We start from the raw sequence: 21,979 nt of genomic DNA, 5'->3' as shown, positions 1-21,979 counted from the left end.
CACAGTTTTGATCCCTTGTCTAGTTGTGCCTATACTCTAAGTTTTACTAATGTGCTTTGTCTATATGCCTTTTTGATTTTCTTTGTTGACATATTTGTTTGTATTTATAGTGATTAAGTTTGTAACACAATGTTGACTGCTGTACCCCTATTTCTGACATTTTTACCTATTATGTCTGTTTGTTTTGTTCGCATATCGTTGTCAATAAAATGGAATTGTATGCGACTGTCATACAATTGAGAGGTTTAGCTAGCTATAAAAGCAGGTTTAATCCACTATTTTCTACATGAGAATGCCTTACCAAGTCAGGCATATGACAATTTTTATCCATTCGTTTGATGTGTTTGAGCTTTTGATTTTGCCATTTGATTAGGGACTTTCCGTTTTCCTCGGCGTTCGGTATTTTTGTTATTTCACTTTTTAAATTAAATATGTATCTTTTTTATCAGGTTGATGTTAATCATATATATTTCTATTCAAACAAAAATGTTTGGAACACAGTTCTTTTCCTTTTCTATTTCATTTAGCTCATATAATTTAGTAAGTTACTTTTTGGACTTTTTTGTCATTTAACATAGTGAATATATTCATAGATGTTACCGAAGGAGAAATCTCATCCTAATAAACCAACATTTTGAATTTTCCTTATATAATATCAACAGTGTTTAACATGCTTAAAGAACCATTTGAAGTTGGAAAATCCAATAAAGAACAATTTCAATTATCATGTTAAGTCAAAGCTGAAGAAAACATTTAACAAGAATTAGAAGAGTTCGAAATTTGTATATACTTCATATGTATTTTGTCACTTTTGCTCGTAGTAGCTTCAAATGCATTTCCGTGTTATGAGAAAAATCATTACATATTAAACAGTGTTGTTAAAAAAAGCCTCGGCCTTATTACTGAACAATGAATTATAATAAGTTCCCAATAAAACAAATCAATCATTTACACAAATTTAAACAATACACATTAATTCAAAATTAGAATTAAGGTACAGGATGTATCACTGACATCTATTTTTAGCTAGTCCGATAACTAGACTGGCCGCTGGTTTAGTCACCATAAGTATAATCGATAAATACAGCTTTACTCTTATATAAAGTGTTGATTTCGTGAAAAGTAACGGGAATTGTTGACGGAGTAAAAGGTAGCGATGTATAATCACTTCGGTTGGTTTGGTTAGACACTTTAAGTTCAAAATTATGGTTTGCAATTAATGTAAAATCTTACATTAATATAATTCAGGAGGTAAACCAGAAGTTCATGTTGAAAAACTCTATGGTTATGAACCATTTGAAACTGGCTTTTACGGTTCTATGGTTCATTATATCTTCATATGTAGTAATTCCAGCAAAATAAGTGCCAACATACATATCGTGTATTAGCTGTGTGAAAATACACATTGATGAGACTACAAATAGAGGTAAGGCCATTTGATCCCATATAGCTCAAAATCCGTGAAAACTAAATTCATTATCACGTCATTATACATTTAATCAAACGTTTTAAAGCAAAGGTATGAGGGATTGGGAAATTTAAAAAAAAAAATTTTTTTTTTGTATGCACTTTTTATTTCTGGTCCATTGTCGTGTAATTAATAGAAAACCTATAAGCTACTATAAATCTGATTGAAAATTGCATCTCAGATTTCTATGAACCATAATGTGCGTTAAAACATTATTCTACGAGAGGGATATAGATATTCTAAATTTGTCAAACAGTTTACCAGATTTTATCACAACCGATTTGATGTGAAAGTATGATTCCTCTGTTTGGGAAATAACTGAAAGGTGACTTTTGTATGAAGCATTTGTCATTATCATGATATTGATAAAAAACTTTAAAACACACTGTTGAACTTTTATATGCTGACTCCTTTTGGTTAATTTAGTAGAGTTTTTTTTTTTTTTTTTTTTGGGGGGGGGGGGGGGGTCTATTTTATTGACTTACAACAAAGACTTTTATCTAAATCACATAATGTATAAGCATGCATTTTACTATATTTACTGTACAAATCTTACTGCACCAATGCTGGCTAGAAAAGTATCACCAGTGGTGTTCGATACTAGAATATCTTACAAATCCCAAACGTAATACTTAGAACTAATAAAAGCGAAAAGGGCAAAAACTTTATACCAACTCGGACAATGAACTACATCCAATACATGATAAAGATAATTTCGTAATTAAAAAAAAAGTGCAAACAACCCAAACATTCATACAAGATTCTAATCATGTTATAAATCGACGTGCACCTTAATATGACTTACCTTTTATTAAAGCTTGTGAATATATTACTAACATAATGTGAGTTCAGTCAGTCATATAACTTTTTTCAATTTTTCGATAAAGGTCTATGACGTAATCATGTCTTTCATTTGTTTATTATTGTTACGGTTACAATAATCAGCTACCAATAGCGAACACAGGACAAAATATTATTGAGGCGATTGGTATGTTTAATTTTTTTTTACATTTTTTGTAATTTGCGTATAGGTTGCAATTCTGTAAAAAAAGACAATAAAATTTCCAGTAGGAATTCCTTTTACGGCTAAAACTGTACCATTTTTACATGAAGTTTCGTAACAAATCATATCATTGAAAGTTCATTTGCACTACTATTAATTTGCAAAGGTCAAAACATTCGACTGTGCGGCATATGTTCAACATGTATATGCCTCGAACTTCTAAAAGTTTAAAACTAAAATTCTGTACCTCCCCTCCCTTCACTTTCGGTTTCCCTCAGAATTCAGTTTAGCCGATATCCATGTGTATTTATACTAGTAACATTTCGAAGTTATGTCTCTACGAGATAAAGTATACAGAATCATATCCGGGAACCAGTACGTAAACAAAACAAAATATCTTCGAGTATTATATATCTCCTCAAAAGAGGTGTGGTTTTTGGAAACAGTGTATTTGAAAAGTGCAACTTATAAATTGTATATTTATTGATTCAAGATGTGTTTAGCTAATCAAAAACGGAAAGTTTCGCTCCAAATATTATTGATTTTTGTCAAAATAACAGATCATATGTCTAATGCATTATTAACCATTTGCACTGAAAACAAGCTTATTATGTTCACATAAGAAAGTGAGACGTTTGTGTACTTATACTTATTAATGTCTTTCTAATTATAAAAACAAAAACTTATTTTCAACTGACGTACAATCTGCTGTTTAGTGTAATCCTTACGAGACCTTTAAATGTACGGGTTTTTGTATTGCACATACCTCTTTATCTACGTATCATCTTCAAATCAATTACGTTCATATTTATTTCCAAACGAAAAATTCCAACATGTGGTATATGATTGGATAAAGCCAGCTATGTTAAAGATAGAACACGGTCGTTTTTCAAAAATTCAGTTTTGGTGTACTAAATTTGTAACATACATTTACGTCTTGCAGGTTCTTAAACGTAATATATTTTTTACTTCAAGTTCAGATAATACAATTACTCATGTTTGCTGTAAGTCATTAACACTTTAAATCTTCCGTCTGAAGGTAAATGAAACTATAAACCTAACCAGTAGAGGACAAAATGAGCATGCACAGATTTTTCCACATTGATACGCATTGTGCTTACCTTTTTTGTTACTCTATATATAAGTCCTTGTTCAAAATTCACGATTAAAAAATAATTTGCTGCTTATTTGGAATGATATAACTGCCTTTCACCCTTACAATAGTTGAGGTTAAGAATGATATTTTAATTTGTTTTATGTAGACCACATTTCTAAAGCGTTACATATAAGGAATATATTGATGATAATATTAGAAATGCTATTTCGATTGTTTTTATTTTCATGTTTCTATACTTATCTGTATGCCTAAACGTATGCTATATTCTGTGTAGATTCGGCTCAACCATTTACAATTTGAAAAACCATTGATACAATCCTGTAGTTCTTATATTTAACAGACCAAATCCTTTTTCCAATAAAGCACGATCCAAGTATTAAATGTGCACGGTGAAAGTATTATACTTGATGTACTCACATTGAGTTATCTAGATGAATGAACATTCAAAGGTAAATGATAAACGCAATATGCACACACATGAAGATGATAAATTAGTCACATAATTAGTTGATAGCGCATGTTTATGTAAATGTATCTTTTGTCGTAAAAAATACCGAACTTCAACGTACTTTCAAAAATAGGAAGTTTATAAAATCAACTGACAAAATAAAGTGCTATCGCATTTTTTTTTTCTTTTTTTCTTTTTATTTTCTATCAGAAACTGAAATATTAAAAATGTAAAAAAAGAAAAGAACAATCATTGCTGCTAATATCAGATGTATTTACAGATAGTTCTCTTTGGTAAATGTGCACAAGATTTTGCGAATTTAAGAAAAAATATTATCACGGTCACTGTTACAAAATCTATCAATTAAATGTTTAACAAACTGGCCATACACTGTGATTCATAACAGTGCAGGAAAAAGTCTGATATTTAAAGGGTGAAATAAAAACAAATAAAAATATTTACAAAACGGAAACGTTCATCGATATTGTCAAGTAGAAAATTTGAAGCCTTAATCATCTTATCAAAGTTCCAGTATATGGACTCATTCTGGATTGTTCTTTTCAATATCAGCACTATCAATGATACTCAGTCTCTATCATGTCTTTCCCTTCTTCGGGCTAGATATATTTTGTTATTCCTTTTGTTTTTTGTTTGTCATTGACCACTCGAAAAACATCCGGATATTTTTGTTATCGCAATCTGTGGGAAATACATGTGTTACATGCTATTATACAAATCATATGCTATATGAATTGACATTCATATGTCACAATTGTTCGTGTAATATAGTTACCAACTCAAACACTTGTTGACATACAATGTTGCCTACCAAGAAGATATTGACAATCTATTTGTTCATTCTCATGATGCTCCGAACATTAAGCAGTTCAATGTCATAACTGGGAAGACAGCAAACTCAACTACCGCATTCTATAGGGGGGATATATTGTAAAACTCACAATTTGTTTCCAACTGCTATATCTGAGTACAAATTTTCTTAATAATATTGATATAAACATTTTAAAAATGATTCTAATCAAACCTAATTTGAAATATATGATTTTTTTTTAAAGCTTGCCATGTCCGTAATGTTATACATATTAATAGTGCTGTTTCACTCTACGTTGCTAGTCAGAGCAAACAATGAAAAAGGTAAATATAGGTAGTGTTGAATATTTTGATCGTTGTGTACCAATGTGTTTTAAGTTTTGCAATGTATCAAAAACAAATTATACTCGATACAAAATGTTTGCATCCCAAATTGCAATAATCACGAGAAATAAAGATTTAAAGTAGGTATTAACTACTTGTTTTATCATAACGTAGTTGATGAAGAATTTTGAAACATCTCAACAACAATTGGGCACTCAAGTGCTTATCATTGTTTTAACAAATGTCAACTATAAATACTAACATTTTTGTGTCATGTTATAGAACACGAAAAATGGAGTTGGTATTCTTTACTCCATCCAAAGAAACAACTGAACCTATACTGCATATTGAAGATTATAAAACAATCAAATTAATAGCTATCCATAAGGCAACTGAAAAAATACATGAATAGGACAAGTACCAATAGTGTGAAACCTTTATCCATTACACCGAAAACCTGAAAAAATACATCAAGTTGTTGTATTTCTGTATTATGTGATTAGAGCACTCACAACTGTTAACGAATTCATTATCAAATGTTGTGACTAGCATATGTTAGCACGTTTTCAATAATTTTTATCACTCTTTTTTTAATAATGGTTACGGAACCTTGATTTTTGATCTTGTGTGTTGGTGTTAATGATTAATTTACACTTCTCCTGAGATACTAGCACCCGATTGTATGAAACAGTTTTACGGCAACTTAAGGTATAAACGTATGTTACATTTTTTAAATGACTACAGCAATAAATTGTTCTTCACAATTATTAGCAAAGAACAAGTCGCGTTATTGTCTGTCACTGTATTTATGAATTGCTTTTGTTTTGATGATAGTTAAAAGATGAAAAAAACACGTAGAAATATATCATGCGTCCGAAGTGCTTTAAAAAGACAAATGCGGACGACAGTTGATAAGAGTTTCCAACACCACCTACAAATTGTTTTACAATTGCGTAAGATAGTACGTGTGCATAATATGTTAAACAAAGAGACGACCTTACTCTTCCAATTCTTCAGCTATCGCAAATTCTCAACCTGTCGCGTGAAAAAAAAAGTCCGGTGAACCATACGTTTTATCATATTTTAGGAAAAGCATGATGTTAGCTACATTTTGACAAATTATTAAAAAAAAGAATTTATGGATTTCAATTTCGGCACCCTTTACCTTAACACAAACCCCATGATATGTCTTATTCTGAAGTCATACTCGAAGACACGAGGACAATATTGTGGTAACTACAATCCGAACATATACGTCGCCATCTGTAAAACTGGTATTCTATAGAACGGTCAACCAAGTCGTGATGGCGTACGTTAAATGAGTGATTTTAATTTCACCACTTGGAACTCTTACTTCACCAGCCTCCTGTAAGCAGCAACCCACTATAGGGGATATTCACGAGACTGTTTTTATATGATGCCTTTTCAAAATCAAATATTGTTCTGTAGTTCTAAAATGATTACCACGGCGTTGTCCTTCGATGTCGATGGTAAATTCAAGAAATTAAAGTCCCGTAAAATTGTAAAAAAGAAAATCAAACGCTAGACTCTATTCACCAACGGTACATATGTAAACCAACTGTCATGGTACAGTTAGTTTTCCGAAAAATATGGTGAGATTGTTTTATAACTAGATAAACCAAAACAAATTTTTTTATGCTAGTTGTATTTGGGGTTTGGCACCAATATATAGACGATTTTCGAATTCGTACAATTTCCCGTATATTTCCTATGTCACAATGCATACGTTATTTCGTCACAGTCAGAACCAATTATTCGATTTAGTCGTCTACGCCGATTGACCCTGGACCAGCCGGTGAAACTCATTCATAAAAATCAACACGAGATTGATGTATTGAGTTTAGCCATGCGCACCTGATTTTACACCTTATAATGTTTGTTAATTAAAACGTTTGATGGATTGGTTTCTTTAAATTTTAAACTAAGAATAAATGAGCATTTCAATAGAGTATTTTACCAATAATTACCTTGTTTAAATCCCTTCAAATGATAGTTTTGCAATACATTTCTTGATCATGTTGATAGGTGTTTTACCATTAAAAATTATAAAATATAAAAAAACATATTGATGAAATATAAAATGTGTATACTACACATGCTTCGTTATACAATGTGCTCAATATACCCATTTTCATAAAACAAAACATGGTGGTGGATTTCGATCGATAGACGCCAATCACTTCTTCCTCCATCAATAGCAAACTAAGTTATTCGTGCTAAGTTACATTTCTGTGATAAGTTGAATTTGTTGACGTCACTATCGGGGACGGGATTTGCATAAGACAAATAGCATATCAATTGTTTCTGTTAAAAGTTACTCTAAATTATATATAAACCGTTTTCAAAAACCAGGAGTCAAATAGCTATCAGTCTGAACTCTTAAAGGCAATATTTCATTTTTTTAAGTTTTCTAAAAATAACACTTGGAATTATCAATTTGTTAAATATTTGGATCATACTTCGAATATAATTTAGTTTTAACTGCAACCAAACAACTCATACTTACAAATTGCTGTCAAGATTTTTCATATTTTATGATAATATATACATATGCAATGCAATGCATTTCTCTAGACTGTTTATAACGTCTTTACGCTTAAAAATCGTTTGATGGGTGCTCAATTGATACATAGATATAAGAAGATGTGGTATGTATGCCAATGAGACAACTCTTCATCCAAGTCACAATTGGTAAAAGAAAAACCATTATAGGTCATAGTACGTTTTTCAACACGGAGCCTTGGCTCACACCGAACAGTAAGCTATAAAGGGCCCCAAAATATGACTAGTGTAAAACCATTTAAAACGGGAAAACTAACGGTCTAATCTATATAAAAAACTAGAAACGAAAAACACTTATGAACCACATCAACAAACGACAACTACTGAACATCAGGTTCCTGACTTAGGACAGTTGCAAAGAAATGCAGCGGCTTTAAACGTTTAAATAGGAACCAACCTTCACCCTTACCCGAAACAATAGTGTAGCATCACAACATAGAAAGACAGACTATAAAATATCAATTGAAATGGCTTAACTCAATCAAAAGACATATAAACACAAATGAACATACACTGAACGAATAAATTTGATCTATGACACAATGTAAATACAAAATCAATAAAATAAGGGGTGAATAAATAAAGGCAACAGAAGTATACAGCTGTGAGTTGTGAAATAATTACAGAAAGTAAACCATAACCTTGAACAAATAACCTAGCCGCCAAATAGAAAATTGTACACAGGTATAAGAAATTAATTTTGTTGTAAGGTGGAGAACGGAAATATTTGATACAAAATAAATAATTTTGTTGTTCATAGTACGAGAAACAGAAGTGGAAATTTATAGTCATACTAAACACTTATCAAATCTAGTATATATTAAAAATAGAGAAACATTACAATTGTATCAACAGGTCAAATTTACATGAAAGTAAGATTAGCATGGGTTAACTTGGTTTATACATTAGGTGTTATTGGCTTTGAACTAGCTTTCTGTAACTGCGAGAATTAGTATATCGGTGCAGTATTTCTTTATTGATGTTATGTTATTTGTTTTTCTTTCGTGGGGGGTGTGGGGGGAAGTAGTACCAATATATTGAGTTAAGCCCCTGGCAACTGATTTGTACACTTATATTTGCTGTTACACCACTACTCAATGTGAAAAAAATGGTTCAGCGCTAATGAATATGTAAAACCAAACAATGTTCTTTATGTACCTATCTAAAATAAAAACGGATATTTTCGAGCGTTGACATTTTCTTTTATGTTGATTTATATGCATGCACGTTTTACGTGGAGTGCAATTCTTGTACAAATAATAAGTTTGACTTTCAAATTCACTTTTTTGTTCTCTACACAATTTTCGCACGGGGATATTTTCGCGCATTTTATGTGATCGCAATATATAATCCCAAACGCGAATATTTCCACGTTTCAGAAATAGAGAGAAATTTTTGTCTGTTATGTGCGTCCATTCTTTATTTTGTTCGCCTGTACAGTATACAGTTTAATATTCTAGTAAAGTAGTTTACCTTTAAGGTGTGGTGATATTAACTTGAAACTTAATACACATGTTCATTATGGTGTGCACCTTTTATATTTGTGTTCACCAATTTTTCGGGGTTCACAAAACTCTGAAATTTTATTGTACGATCGGATCATTTATATTTCAGATCGTCTTTATATTGCTCCCAAAACTGAGCTTACAATAGATACAACAGAGTACAACGGAACAGTGTCCTGTGTTTTAAATTGCAAAGCGAATATGAGACCTTTTGACAACAGTGCTGAATTTATATTCAACAATGTCAGTCGAGAGCATATAGCAATTGTTGATAACATCTGCATAACAAAACACCAAAGAAAATGTAATTTCATTTACTGTGGGTGCAATCAAACTCTTAATGAGTTCCGAGTAAATTTTACAATGACTGATTTAAGAGTTGGACAAATACTAGGTTGTCAGATACGATTTCTGAATGAGGATACAGGAGATGTCACCAAAATTTTCATTTCAAAACGGTTTAATGGAACAGGTATGAAATTACAAACAAAACACTTTTCAAAATGTCATAACAACAAAACTGAAAAATAGCTATTGTATTCTTTCGATAGTTTAAAAAATCGAATATATCATACTGAAACAGTTGGTATGTACCCTGTTTCAAAAAAATATTCGTCGGTTTCCATTTTCAAAATGACCATCAAAATTTATAAATTCCATGGAGGAAATTTTATATATAAATACAACTTATCAGAAATCAATCGTGATTAAAATGTGTTGTGTTAGATTGTTTCAATGCCGCGCAATATCTAAATAGCGGCTGGTAAAACAATAAATGATACGATTCAAACACATTCCTGTCGTTATTGTATTAGATACTTTAAACTACATGATTTACATTTGGATTGAACAGTTTTGGGGATACATACAAAGAATAAAACCGTATGCCAATTCATTATCTCCTAACTAAGCGAGACTTGATCTGTCCGCGCGAAGAGAGTCATCTGTTATGCATGTATGCATAGATAACAGGCAACTGAATCCATTTATACGATCTATAATAGAATACAATTGATAAATTTATACTAAACTAGGTAATCAATCCCACAACATTTCAGGGACGTTAGTTGAAATATTCACCATATTTGTGTACTATGATGTATACAATACGCGAACATTAAATGTATCAGAGAAGACCCCCTTCCGCTTCACCAATTCATTTAACAGTAAAGATTCAATGATACTTATTGTTCATAAGTTAGGTTCAAATTAATATATTATATATCCTTAAGAATACAAGATATAATATATACTTCATTTGATATCTTATTACCTTTATAAGATATCGAAACACAACAATAAATATAAAAACGTCTTGCCATACATCCATAGTAAAAGAAATGTAACTTTCTGTTGAAAAGTTAAGTTGATGTAGTATGTTTGCAAATGAGACAACTATTCATCAGAGACCAAATGACGTATATGCATTTAAAGATCACCGTGTATCCTTCAACGATGGACAAAACCTTTAAATCTTGTCCCGTCAGGCATTTGTTTGCAATTAAAAAAAAACACGTTACTGAACTTTCACGATCAAGTTTTATTAAAATTTAACACTTCCTTTATTTGAAAAGGAATATTAATCTTTTTAAGGAAAACTTATACATGTTTGTTTGGAACTCATACCACATCTTCTTAACTCTATATAGTTTATTTTTACTGTATCGTATGACAAACAAATAAAAAAAAAATCATTGAAATATGACCATTATGAATCCAAAACATTTTCTTTTTATTAATGATTGACATAAGGTAATATGTAGTCTTTTGTGTTTTCTTAACACGTACTACGTTTTTCTTTTACCTAAATGCACAGTATTTTTAATAAAGTTGAAACATTTTGATAGCACATTTCCTTTTTTCCCAATGATTCCGCTTGTTGACTTTACACCACATACTTTTAGATATCTTGCAGTTGAATTTATTTGCTTTCACGATCCGGTACAAGTTATTTTTCGATCCGATCGCAATGCTTAACCACCATTACTTATTTTCCTCTTAATACCAAACGCAATCTGTGTTATGTGTCAATCTACGAGGTGTTAAAGTAGTAGTGAAAGAGAAAGGCTTACAAAAAATAAACGGAATAAGTTAGTGTATGTGAGTACGAATTAATCAATTTATGTGAATAACTTACTTGCAGATTTCAAGTCTTCAGAACTGAATATCAAAATGAACAAAAAAGAAAATGATACTGTGAATACAACCACAGACAGAACAGATCAACCCAAATCAGGTAATGAGTGTCTGAAAGGGGAAATATAGTTCATGTCTGTATTCTTTAACTGTTGGGGGCATTACACTTATCAACTCATTTTACTATTATAGTTATTAGTTATTTCATGATTTGTGTATTCTGTTCGTTCTGATTCATATCTGTAATTAGTATTTTACTGCCTTATTCTTTATCGTGTTGACAGTATTTTTTTTTATTTTTTTGCACTCTGTATAATCTCTGTTCTTTATTATTTTTCCAATTTTTCTGTATTCATAATTTTTTCTGGCCATTATTCTCTATTCTGTTAACCCCATTCAAATTCTTGGTTATTGTCATCCATAGTAAGATAATTGAAATTGAGTTTCCTGCTATGCCCTTTCATTTTATTCTTCCTTTTTAATTTGTTTGCCTATTTATGTATTATTTTTTTCGATTTGAAGGGAACTGCTTGCACGTTAACATCTTAAAGATTGTTATTCTTTTTTTTTCCTTTTTTTTTGAATTTTCCGCTGATATGTCTTTGTTTACATTATGGATATCATTTAATAGCATACCGAAAAATCATGCATGTCGGTATCAAATCCTTACCCAAAGTCACTTCGTTAACATAAAAAAAACAATAACAAAGCACAGCACTTGCGTTGCTGTTATTCAACTACTCAAAGGCTAGTGAGGTCATCCCCGCATGCTGTGTCTTTAGTAGTTAGATCAAAAATTGACCCTTTAAATCTGTATTGTAATCTCAATGTTATCTCTATCGTTCATAAGGCCATAATGATGTCCATAATGTCTGAATTGAAACCGTTGTTTCGCAATAATGTCAAAACTTATTGATGAAAATCTACGAAATCTGTTTTCGCCTTTTACTGGTACTTCTTGAATATTTTATCTGTTAATCATAAAATTACATATAAAGCTGGTTCAATAAGTTCTTGCGAGAGTCCCTTGTCAAAATATCAGAGTAGGGGGTTCCTGTAATAAAAGGTTCTAAAAAGTTCTCATATGAACATACACTCTATATCCTAGAAAAAGTATGAACCATAAACATTTTTAGGAGTTACAAATATGATACCATTATAATGAAAGTTGTAAAATGTCGTTTCAGAAAAGCGCTTGAGTGATCGCGATATTCTGATAACATCGGGTTGTATTGTAGTACCTGTTGTGATATCGGGAATCATAGCTTTATGTAAGTATTAGTGAAAGATGGCAAACGTATTTTTTAACAACTCGTAATTGAACTGAAAAGAGCATTATCATGTGATATGTCTTATTTATTCTTCATTGTAAAAAGTTATTGTTCTATGTACCTTTTATTCCTGAATACGGTAGAAGGTGCACATTGTTGATTTGTTTTGTATTTCATATAGCTAGTGTAAACATTATCTATTCCGGTTTTCTGCAACCACATTTTTATTCTCACTCGAAAAAAGAGGCATTTCAGGAACTATCACTTTAAACAGTTTGCTTTATCCATGACTAGCAAACTATACTTGAGGTTCTTTTAAATTACATTCGGTTTAAGGCGAAAAAGTAGTACCTGGCATAAAAATGAGTTGCATGCTAAGTTAATAATATATTTCTTCATTAAACTGAAAATATTTCAAAGCTGAAGGAATTTTTCATAATACCATACGGCATATTTTGTTAATAGTAAACATCGTTGTTAATATAATGGACTTTTATGCGACTGTCATACAAGCTTTAAGTGAGAGGTTTAGCTATCTATAAAACCAGGTTTAGTCCACTATTTTCTACATAAGAAAATGCCTGTACCAAGTCAGAAATATGACAGTTGTTATCCATTCGTTTGATATGTTTGAGCTTTTGACCGTGCGAGGGCTGTATAGCCAGTCAAGGTCGTTAAAAACTCCAACCATCATCTTTTGATTTTGCCATTTGATTACGGATTTTCCATTTTGAATTTTCCTCGGAGTTCGGTATTTTTGTTATTTCATTTTTTTCATAAGACATATTTGTGGAAAACGTCGAAATTTAAAATTCAGTAAGGCCTGTTTCTATGGTTTTTTTTTATAGATTTAATGTCAAATAATAGAAACTGAATTTAATTTAGTAATTGCAATTAGGACATAATAAATATTTTTATAAAATTGTAAGTTTTTAAAAGCATATTGCTTTTGCAATTTGTAACCTTGAGAATAAATTTGATTTGATTATTTTGCATAAATGTTATGCTCATTTCACGGTGGTAAATTATTGATGTTGTAAAATGGTACCGTTCATATTCAAAATATGATAATGGGTTAAATTAAAGTTAGGGTAGTCCATCTTCACATGGATTCGGATCCCTTAATTAAACGAAGGTCTAATATCTGACAAAATATGACTGATAAATCGATATTTCATCAATTGAATATAGCTGACTGAATGATAGTTTACAATAAAACGCATTTTTGTTTAACCATTTGGATTCAAGCAGCATATACATATGTACGTTTCCTGCTTTAGGATTAGATCGGATTTGGTACTTATTATAAAATTGGCCCTGTCAATTAACTAATGGACGGGTTGACAGGTTGGCACTGTTCGTTATTATTGAGGTTTTTTTTTTTTTTTTTTTTTGATTAATTCTATACAGTTATGTAGGCGTCAAGGTTTATTTATCTTGAAAACTAAGTTTTTTGTTTGTACTTAATTTGTCAGTCTATTATTAAACTTTAATGTCAAAACTGAGGCTAAAATTCGTTCTTAATTTTGACTTCTGTTGGTAAGCGAAATTACTTTTATTTACTGAGTGTCCATTGTTCCGGCTAGCCGGAAGAATAGTTAAAAATCTCTATTCTTCTGGCCATCCGTTTGCGGATGCGCAAATGTTCAATATCAACAGAAGTGTCATGTGGCGCGCAAAGTTTCCCGGATGAGGCGTCGGATTACAAACGCGTGTATGTAATGGACGTTTTGAAAATTGGAGATCGTGATTTATATTTAAAGATGTCCTAAAGAAAATTAGAGAAAATGTGATTATTTTAAAATCAAATTTCTATAGAAGTGACTCCAGAACAATAGCGTATGCATGTAAACTGAGATGAATAAAGCCTGAAATCAAACTGACATTGCTGATTTACCCCCATTATCTTTACCTATACCAACTGAGGAGACAAAACGCATCTCAACAATTCACGGGATAATGACTTAATCAAATATGCTTGGATGCATTATTTCTAAGTTCTACTACAAAGGGGATCTATGAGCATGCACTGATATGCCTGGACTCGGAATAGGATAGCAGGGTTGGGGTAGCCCCCCTTTTTATTCTGTTTATCTAATAACAAAATTTGTTCTATGTATTTTTCTATCGTAAACACAATCTTACTTTGGGGAGAGGTTACACGTGCCTTCCCTTTTCTGTTATTTCCTATGTGTTTGAAATCACCAAACATTTTAAATAAAAAATCGTGCAAAATCATTTGACGACCTGATTTGAATCAAACTTCAAGGAAACGATAAATTCAGGATCTTCTTTGGGAATCATAGATGCATGTCTATTGAAGCCATAAATGAGTGGCCCGACTCTTAAACTTACAAGAAATTCATAGGTAGAACAACTAAAAAGGAGAGTAATTTTGTCCCCCCCCCCCCCCCCCCCCCAAATTCCTTTAGAATAAAAAAAAATGAATATTAAGCTGTAGTAAATTTTCTTGCATTTGGAATTTTTTATTGATTGAATGGAAACTTGTTTTGTCAATACCATTAGTGACTTTAATTCCAAACTGTATTTGCTGCATATCAATATATAGATGTTGATATATTGTTCTTTTTTATCTCATTTGACAAGCTGTTTATACTTACGGGGAATCGGTGTGTTCCATGGAACAGACAGTAGAAGAATACATCAATGTTGGTTCTTGAGGAGTTTTTCTCGTAATATTTCTGTTTTGATTATTTGATTTTTGTTGCTTCACTACTTTTTTTCTTGAGTTTATAATGAGTAACGTCCGCTCGGAAAACATGCAATATATGAATAGTTCTCAGTGTATGCATGCATTTGAGGGAATTTTTTGCCACTACATTTTCCTTTGGACGCTACATTAACCACTAAACCATAAACATACTCATTTTTCATTTTTATGTATGGCCGGAATAATAGCATAATAGCAGAGAAAAGCTATTCTTCCGGATGGCCGGCAGAATAGACATTTCTTGCTATTGTTCCGGATAGCTGGAAGAATAGCCAATGCCTTTGTTTTATGTATCATGAAAAAAACGTATTTTACCATTAATTTATTTTTCGTCAGTAAGGCTCAAATTGACTTCCAGTGACTTTTACCTAAACAGCAAGTACGATCCGTATGTGATATTTTATATAGGTGCTGTCAAATAAATACTGGAATACAGGAAAGAAAATATTGTCAAAGTACGTGCAAAGAATAACTGTAACAAACATAAACTTTTAGCACGATCTCCAATGTACAAGCAGAACAAAATATAATGAAAGTTTCAACTATGTACTGGCTTCCCAAGCTGCACAAAACGCCTTACAAATATAGATTTATTTCGACTTCAAGCCATTGTTCCACTACTAAACTATCTATTCTACTTACTTACACTTGGTACAATCGAAAAACCTTGTAATAAATTGTTCAAATAAAGCCTTTGAAAATAGTAGAATTATTTACTTTTCGAGTGTCAAAAATTCGTTGGAAGTACTTGATAAATTGAATGCTTATATTGGTGATTTTGAATCTTTTTAAAGTTTTGATTTTTTTACCCTATATACCACTTTGCCTCATAATCTTATTAGGAAAAAAATCTCATTGATTAAATGGGCTTTTAAAAAGTCAGAATGCGAATATATATGTTCAAACTCTTTTAGATCATTTTTAGTAACAACAAACAAAAGAACTATGTCAATTGGATCTGCTTTGATGCTACTAACTGCCCTTGAATTTTCACTTTTTACATTTTTGTTCGCTATGGAGATTCCGTGTATAGTCAAGTTGTCGGAATTCCCATGGGGACTAACTGTACACCGCTAATTGCGGACCTGTTTCTGCATTGTTATGAGCTACAATTTATGACTAAAGTCAGCAAAGACCAATCGAAACAACATCTGATTCAAAAATTTAATAACACTTTTAGATATTTGGATAATACATTGGCTCTCAATACTGATGACGTCAATATGTACATGCACCAAAGAGAATTATCCTGCCCGAACTGACTTTACATAAAGCTTATACAAACAGTGAAAACTGTCCTTTCCTGGATATCTATATCTTTAACGGGAAGCTTAATTCCAAATTTTTTGATAAAAGAGATGATTTGTCATTTCCTATTATCAATTGTCCATTTTTAGAGGGCGACGTTCCCTTTTCGCCATCTTGTGGTGTTTATTTATCTCAACTTGTTCGATTCGCTCGTGTATGTAACAACGTATTTGATTTTAACATAAGAAATCAATGTATTACTGAAAAATTATTACACCAGGGTTTTCGATATCACAAACTAGTCAAAACATTAATTTTTACTAAATTTTATCATCGGTACAAGGAAATCGTTCGTAAATATAAATCAACATGCAGACATCTTATACATTCAGGTATTTCACATCCAATCTTTTATGGTAATATTCTTTACAAAGCACAAAAATGTCGGCATTTAGCTCAAAAGCTAACCAAACCTTTAAACAGACTTATTCAGAAGGGATATAGTTACGATACTGTTGTCAGGGCATTAAGGATTGCATATTTTGGTATTAATATTGATTCACTCATAGGGTCTTTGCAACAGAAATAAACACATTTAATCTAAAAACCAGTTGGTGGCATGATACGGGTTATGTTCTTCTTATATATTGTATGATGGTATGATAATAAACCCTAACGGGAGGGGTTGTGCTTGATTTTCATATGATGAAGACATTATCTTTCAATGAGTGTAGTTTAGGTCTGGAGCTGGCATGTCAGTAACTGCTAGTAGTCCTATGTTAATTTATGTATCAATGTCATTTTGCTTAGTTTCTTTTGTTACCTATTCTGACATCGGACTCGGACTTCTTTTACACTGAGTTTTACTGTGCAAATTGCTGTGTGTTTCTTTATTCTACATTGGCTAGAGGTATAGGGGGGTTCAGATCTCACAAAATATGTTTAACCCCGCCGCATTTTTGCGCCCGTCCCAAGTCTGGAGCCTCTGGCCTTTGTAAGTCTTGTATGTTTGGTTTTTTTTTTTTTCATTTTAGTTCATTTATATGTTTTGGAGTTTAGTATGATGACTATTTTCACTGAACTAGTACATATTTTTATTTAGGGACCAGCTGAAGCCTGCCTTCGAGAGCCAAATTAAGTATAACCAACATTCTGTCGGAAAACGATTTCTTCACATAACCATCTTTCTCGGTCTCAAATTTCGATCCTCCCTATCTTTCGAACAGTCTATCCGAAATTACAAAATTACAAGCAGGAGATGCGTCACTAGCTTTCTATAAAAACCTCCCTCATTCTTGTATATGGAAGACGACGTTTGTTGTCTGCTTGGAATATGTCAAATTCCGAAATGAATACAAACCACAATCTGTTTGATTATGATAATTACACTCCAAATACATCTCTAAAAATGTTTTAATGGACACAGTTTATTCCCAGTTCTAGCGATAATTAGTATATTACCATATCTGTAAATATCGGTTTTACTTTTATGTTTACATGGTTTTTAACTGATATATAACTTTGAAAGATATGCAGATTTAACTATTCAGACATATGCAAAAATCCAGGATATGGAAAAAAGCAAGCACAAATATTTCGATGGTTATATAGATTGTATACACAATAAAATTCATCAAACATCTGCGAATGCAAGTCTGCAGGTTTTTTCTTTTTAATTGGAACTGATAGACGTCTCTTAGCTCCTAGCAGAATATTTTCACCACAACAAAATCAGTAGGAGAAATTTCATTCGTAATTTCATTTGTCCATCTCAGTTATTCTATACAACGCTTGACTGCATAATATGACTGGGCGGATATTTTTGTTGCACTAGACATGCTCAAGATAAAGCCACATTAATTGGTTTGGCCTGTAAAATAAATTAATCAGATATTCTATTCGATATAGGCTATTTTTTCCACCTTTGAAACCAATAACGGGAATAAAATGCCGATGACTTGTGATTGACAGCATAAGCAAACCAGACTATCTTGTGAAGTTCTCACGGGGTGTCATCTAAAAGCGTAAATAATTGTGCACAAACCCTCAAGTCGTCGTTATCAGTAATACTACTTATGTCATGTTATGTACTCCGTGTTTTCATTGAAAGTTATAAGAACCCATTCTGCAGCGATGTGTCATACCATTTTCATAAACGGACAGAATAATAACCTAAAATCAGGTGTGAATTTGTTCTACCTTTGGCAACAACACTAACTATGTTCTGATTGTCACTAGACCATAAATTTGAGTCATTATTCTTTTGAAATATCTACCATAAATAAAAAGAATATGTTTGTTGGCATTGAGCTCCTACCGCGAAGAACAAATAGTAGTCTCAAACTTGGACCATATACCATGAGCTATATAAACATGATAAACACGTGTTTCTACAATATAATCATCAAATCATGTATTACTAGCATCAATGTTAAATAAAGACTGACATGAAAAATCAGAAGTAATTGTTTTAGCATTTACTCTTCCCAAATTTTCTTTCAAGAAATTAATTTGTATCAACGTGCTTTTGATAACAGGATACAACTGTTTAATGGAGTTTTCTCTAAAATCTCAATATTTAATTGTTAAAACATAATATTCGCAAAATTAACAATTACATATGACAGTAATAGCTGTCCCACCAAAGAGGCAAACAATCTTGCTTGAAATTTATTGTATCGTATGTAATATTCCTGTCATTACTAGTTTTAAAACCTTTTGAACTCTGCCATTCGCTATTTTGAAAATACCATGGTAGGTGTCAATTGAATAAACCAATAATCCAAATTTTTCATAGATGACCATTTAGATTTTCCATTTTTTGAAGAACAAAAACACTCATAATTAAATTTTGTCTCACTTGTCCTGACATATTTTTACAAGTATTTTCGTCCATGTGGGTACCTAAACCATAGTTAACTAAAACGTGTTTACCTTCAACCCTCCATTTCTTTATAAGTTGTATGGTGATCTTGGTAAATATATAACAAGCTGAAAAGGAAAGGCTAAACAATTATACAACTTAACAGTGTTTTCATACTTTCAAGAAAAACCCTAAAACTCTGTATGAAGTATAGAAATCTTTGGATGGTGATATGCTGACACAACGTGTAACTGGAACAAGAAAGAATGATTTGTAATAAATTGCATGGTTATGCGAATATCTTCGAATTTACACGAGATGTTTCTGTTTGATGTTCGACACAGGCACTGTTAGTTGATTTAAAAAACGTGGTTCACATTCTTCAATCAAGCTCCTTATCAAAAGATAGCTTCTATGGATGATTGCCGATCGATTGCTTTGTAAACGTATTGACGGTTGAGTATTGTAACAAGATATTTTGTAACCGTTCAAAATGGTGTCCAAAATAAAATCATAGCATCCTATACTTTTCCAAAAAAAGAAGTGATTTTGTAGCATGTCCTTACCATAATGTTTGCCTGATCTTGTTCACACTCATAATAATCAATAGTGAGATTATCAGGTTCGTTAATCGAAAAACTGATGCAGTATTATCACGTAAAACATTCAAACAATACTTATCTTTTATGAAATTTGGTTTCTACATTGTGCCAGGTCTTGTATTGAATGATGGTGTCTCCAGTGCTGGAACAATCCACTCCCGTAAAATGCTCCCTGTTGTTGATTTCGTTGCTGATTACCACTCGTGCTAGCTTTAACATGGTACAAAGCTTGTTCGTTGTAACATGACTTGGGGTCACTAGAGGGCTGATTCTAAAAGTAGAAACAAATTGAAATGGAGCACTCGATATGAAATTATTGTTAGGTTTTGCGGCAGCTTTTTTCCCTTTTAAGTTGCGTTTACCATGTTTACATTGTGCCATATGTTCTGCTTTCCTAATGATCGTCAGAGTCGATTGCCACTAGATTAGTTTCATATTGTCGAACCATCCCCCTTCGATGTTGTCTTTGGTTTTTATTAGTTTATTTCGCCTTTTGATCTTGTTCTTAACTTCTGTAGTACTAGTAGTGTCACTTATGTATTTAATATTTGAATTATAAATTGCCAAAACTGTGTAAAATTCTTCTGAAATTCAGCGTTTAGAAAAATTTAACCTTTAACTTTTTGACTTGGAAAGCAACAGAAACGATCGCTCCGTGAACTTCGTGTATTAAATCAAATTGTCTTTCCTTAAACTAGCGTTAAATTCACCTTGCGTTTTATAGCCTTCATACAATATCTAGGCGAAAACTCCTTGTCTTGAATTTCTAATTTTCAGTCATTACAAACAAATGTTACCAAGTAATTTTAGTACCGATCGCTTCGGCGCTGCCGTGCTGAATGCCTAAAACTCCCGTTTTGGCGGGAAAACTGACCGTGCACTATATAAGATGCATCCTGAAAAAGACAAGTGGAAATTATTTCACTCTAATCTACTAGGTTCAGCCGTATGAAATCATATATGTAATGCATGGACATTTTGGCGTATAGATTTGTAATGAACGTCGAAACTTGGAATCTATATGAGCTTTTTTCAAGCAACAACGAAACAATAGGCATATATTGTTCTTCTTGTATCTACATATACATGATATAGATGATTCAATATGATTATATCTTTAGCCTCCTTACTTTCCATAAACATTGTTTGCCAATAGGTCTACTACAAAACAATGGTTAAGTCAAGTGTCTGCAAATAATGATGCAGCTGTAAATATAGAATTATAACAGACATTAAATCAGTTGTTGTCAGATAAATCAATGGGGGCAAATTTTATGTAAGATATAACAGCAGTACCGGTGTGCCAAACTCGTTCATCAATATTATAATACAAATTAAACAAATGATTAAATATGACAACAACCTTAAACTCCCATCCGTTAATTCTCGCTACTTATTACTACTAATTTTCTTTTCATATGATATTCTTAGAACTCTGTTAGTAAAAGTGAAGTTCATTGGAATTAAAGATTGTGTTTTCAAATAGCATTTCATTTTTTTTTAGATTTGCATAGGTTGAGAAAAAGAGAGGAGTCGTCACAGAAGCCGGTTGAACTTGGTGCTATGATATGAGATGAAATGAGTTATATGAAATAAGGGGACGACCATTTGATATTCTGGGGGGGGGGGGGCAGGAGGATTTTGAAAATAAATAACTCAGCCTTGATAATCACAAAAATAAATGGTTTGTTCTGTGGTAGTTTGAAAATAAATAACCTGACTTGCAATGTATTAAAAATAAATAACTCGGCAGGTCTATTTCAGAGCATGTGATTGCACCAGATTCTTCATAAAATTCAACTTTTTTTACAAAAAAATCGGGAATCACTTCTTTGAATAATAAAAGTATAAA

The 21,979-nt window shown here is 31.9% G+C and overlaps 1 protein-coding gene across 2 annotated transcripts; it reads left to right on the top strand.

Annotated features, from left to right (window-relative positions):
- Positions 1-2,383: 2,383 nt before the first annotated feature.
- LOC127705430 (uncharacterized) lies at positions 2,384-21,752 on the top strand. 2 transcript variants are annotated; one of them, XM_052209745.1, is made up of 6 exons: positions 2,384-2,456; positions 5,110-5,188; positions 9,386-9,748; positions 11,420-11,512; positions 12,600-12,683; positions 21,632-21,752. In XM_052209745.1, exons 2-6 carry the CDS (start codon positions 5,116-5,118, stop codon positions 21,697-21,699), a joined length of 681 nt encoding a protein of 226 aa, XP_052065705.1. In that variant the 5' UTR covers positions 2,384-2,456; positions 5,110-5,115; the 3' UTR covers positions 21,700-21,752. The 2 variants fall into 2 exon arrangements, with proteins under 2 accessions (XP_052065705.1, XP_052065706.1); XM_052209746.1 differs by lacking the exon at positions 9,386-9,748 and having other exon boundaries at positions 2,386-2,456.
- Positions 21,753-21,979: the final 227 nt, after the last annotated feature.

The sequence above is a fragment of the Mytilus californianus genome, unplaced genomic scaffold (assembly GCF_021869535.1).
Source record: "Mytilus californianus isolate M0D057914Y unplaced genomic scaffold, xbMytCali1.0.p SCAF_6, whole genome shotgun sequence".
Taxonomy (NCBI): domain Eukaryota; kingdom Metazoa; phylum Mollusca; class Bivalvia; order Mytilida; family Mytilidae; genus Mytilus; species Mytilus californianus.
The sequence above is the reverse complement of the archived record's forward strand: the minus strand, read 5'-3'. Positions and strand labels throughout refer to the sequence as shown.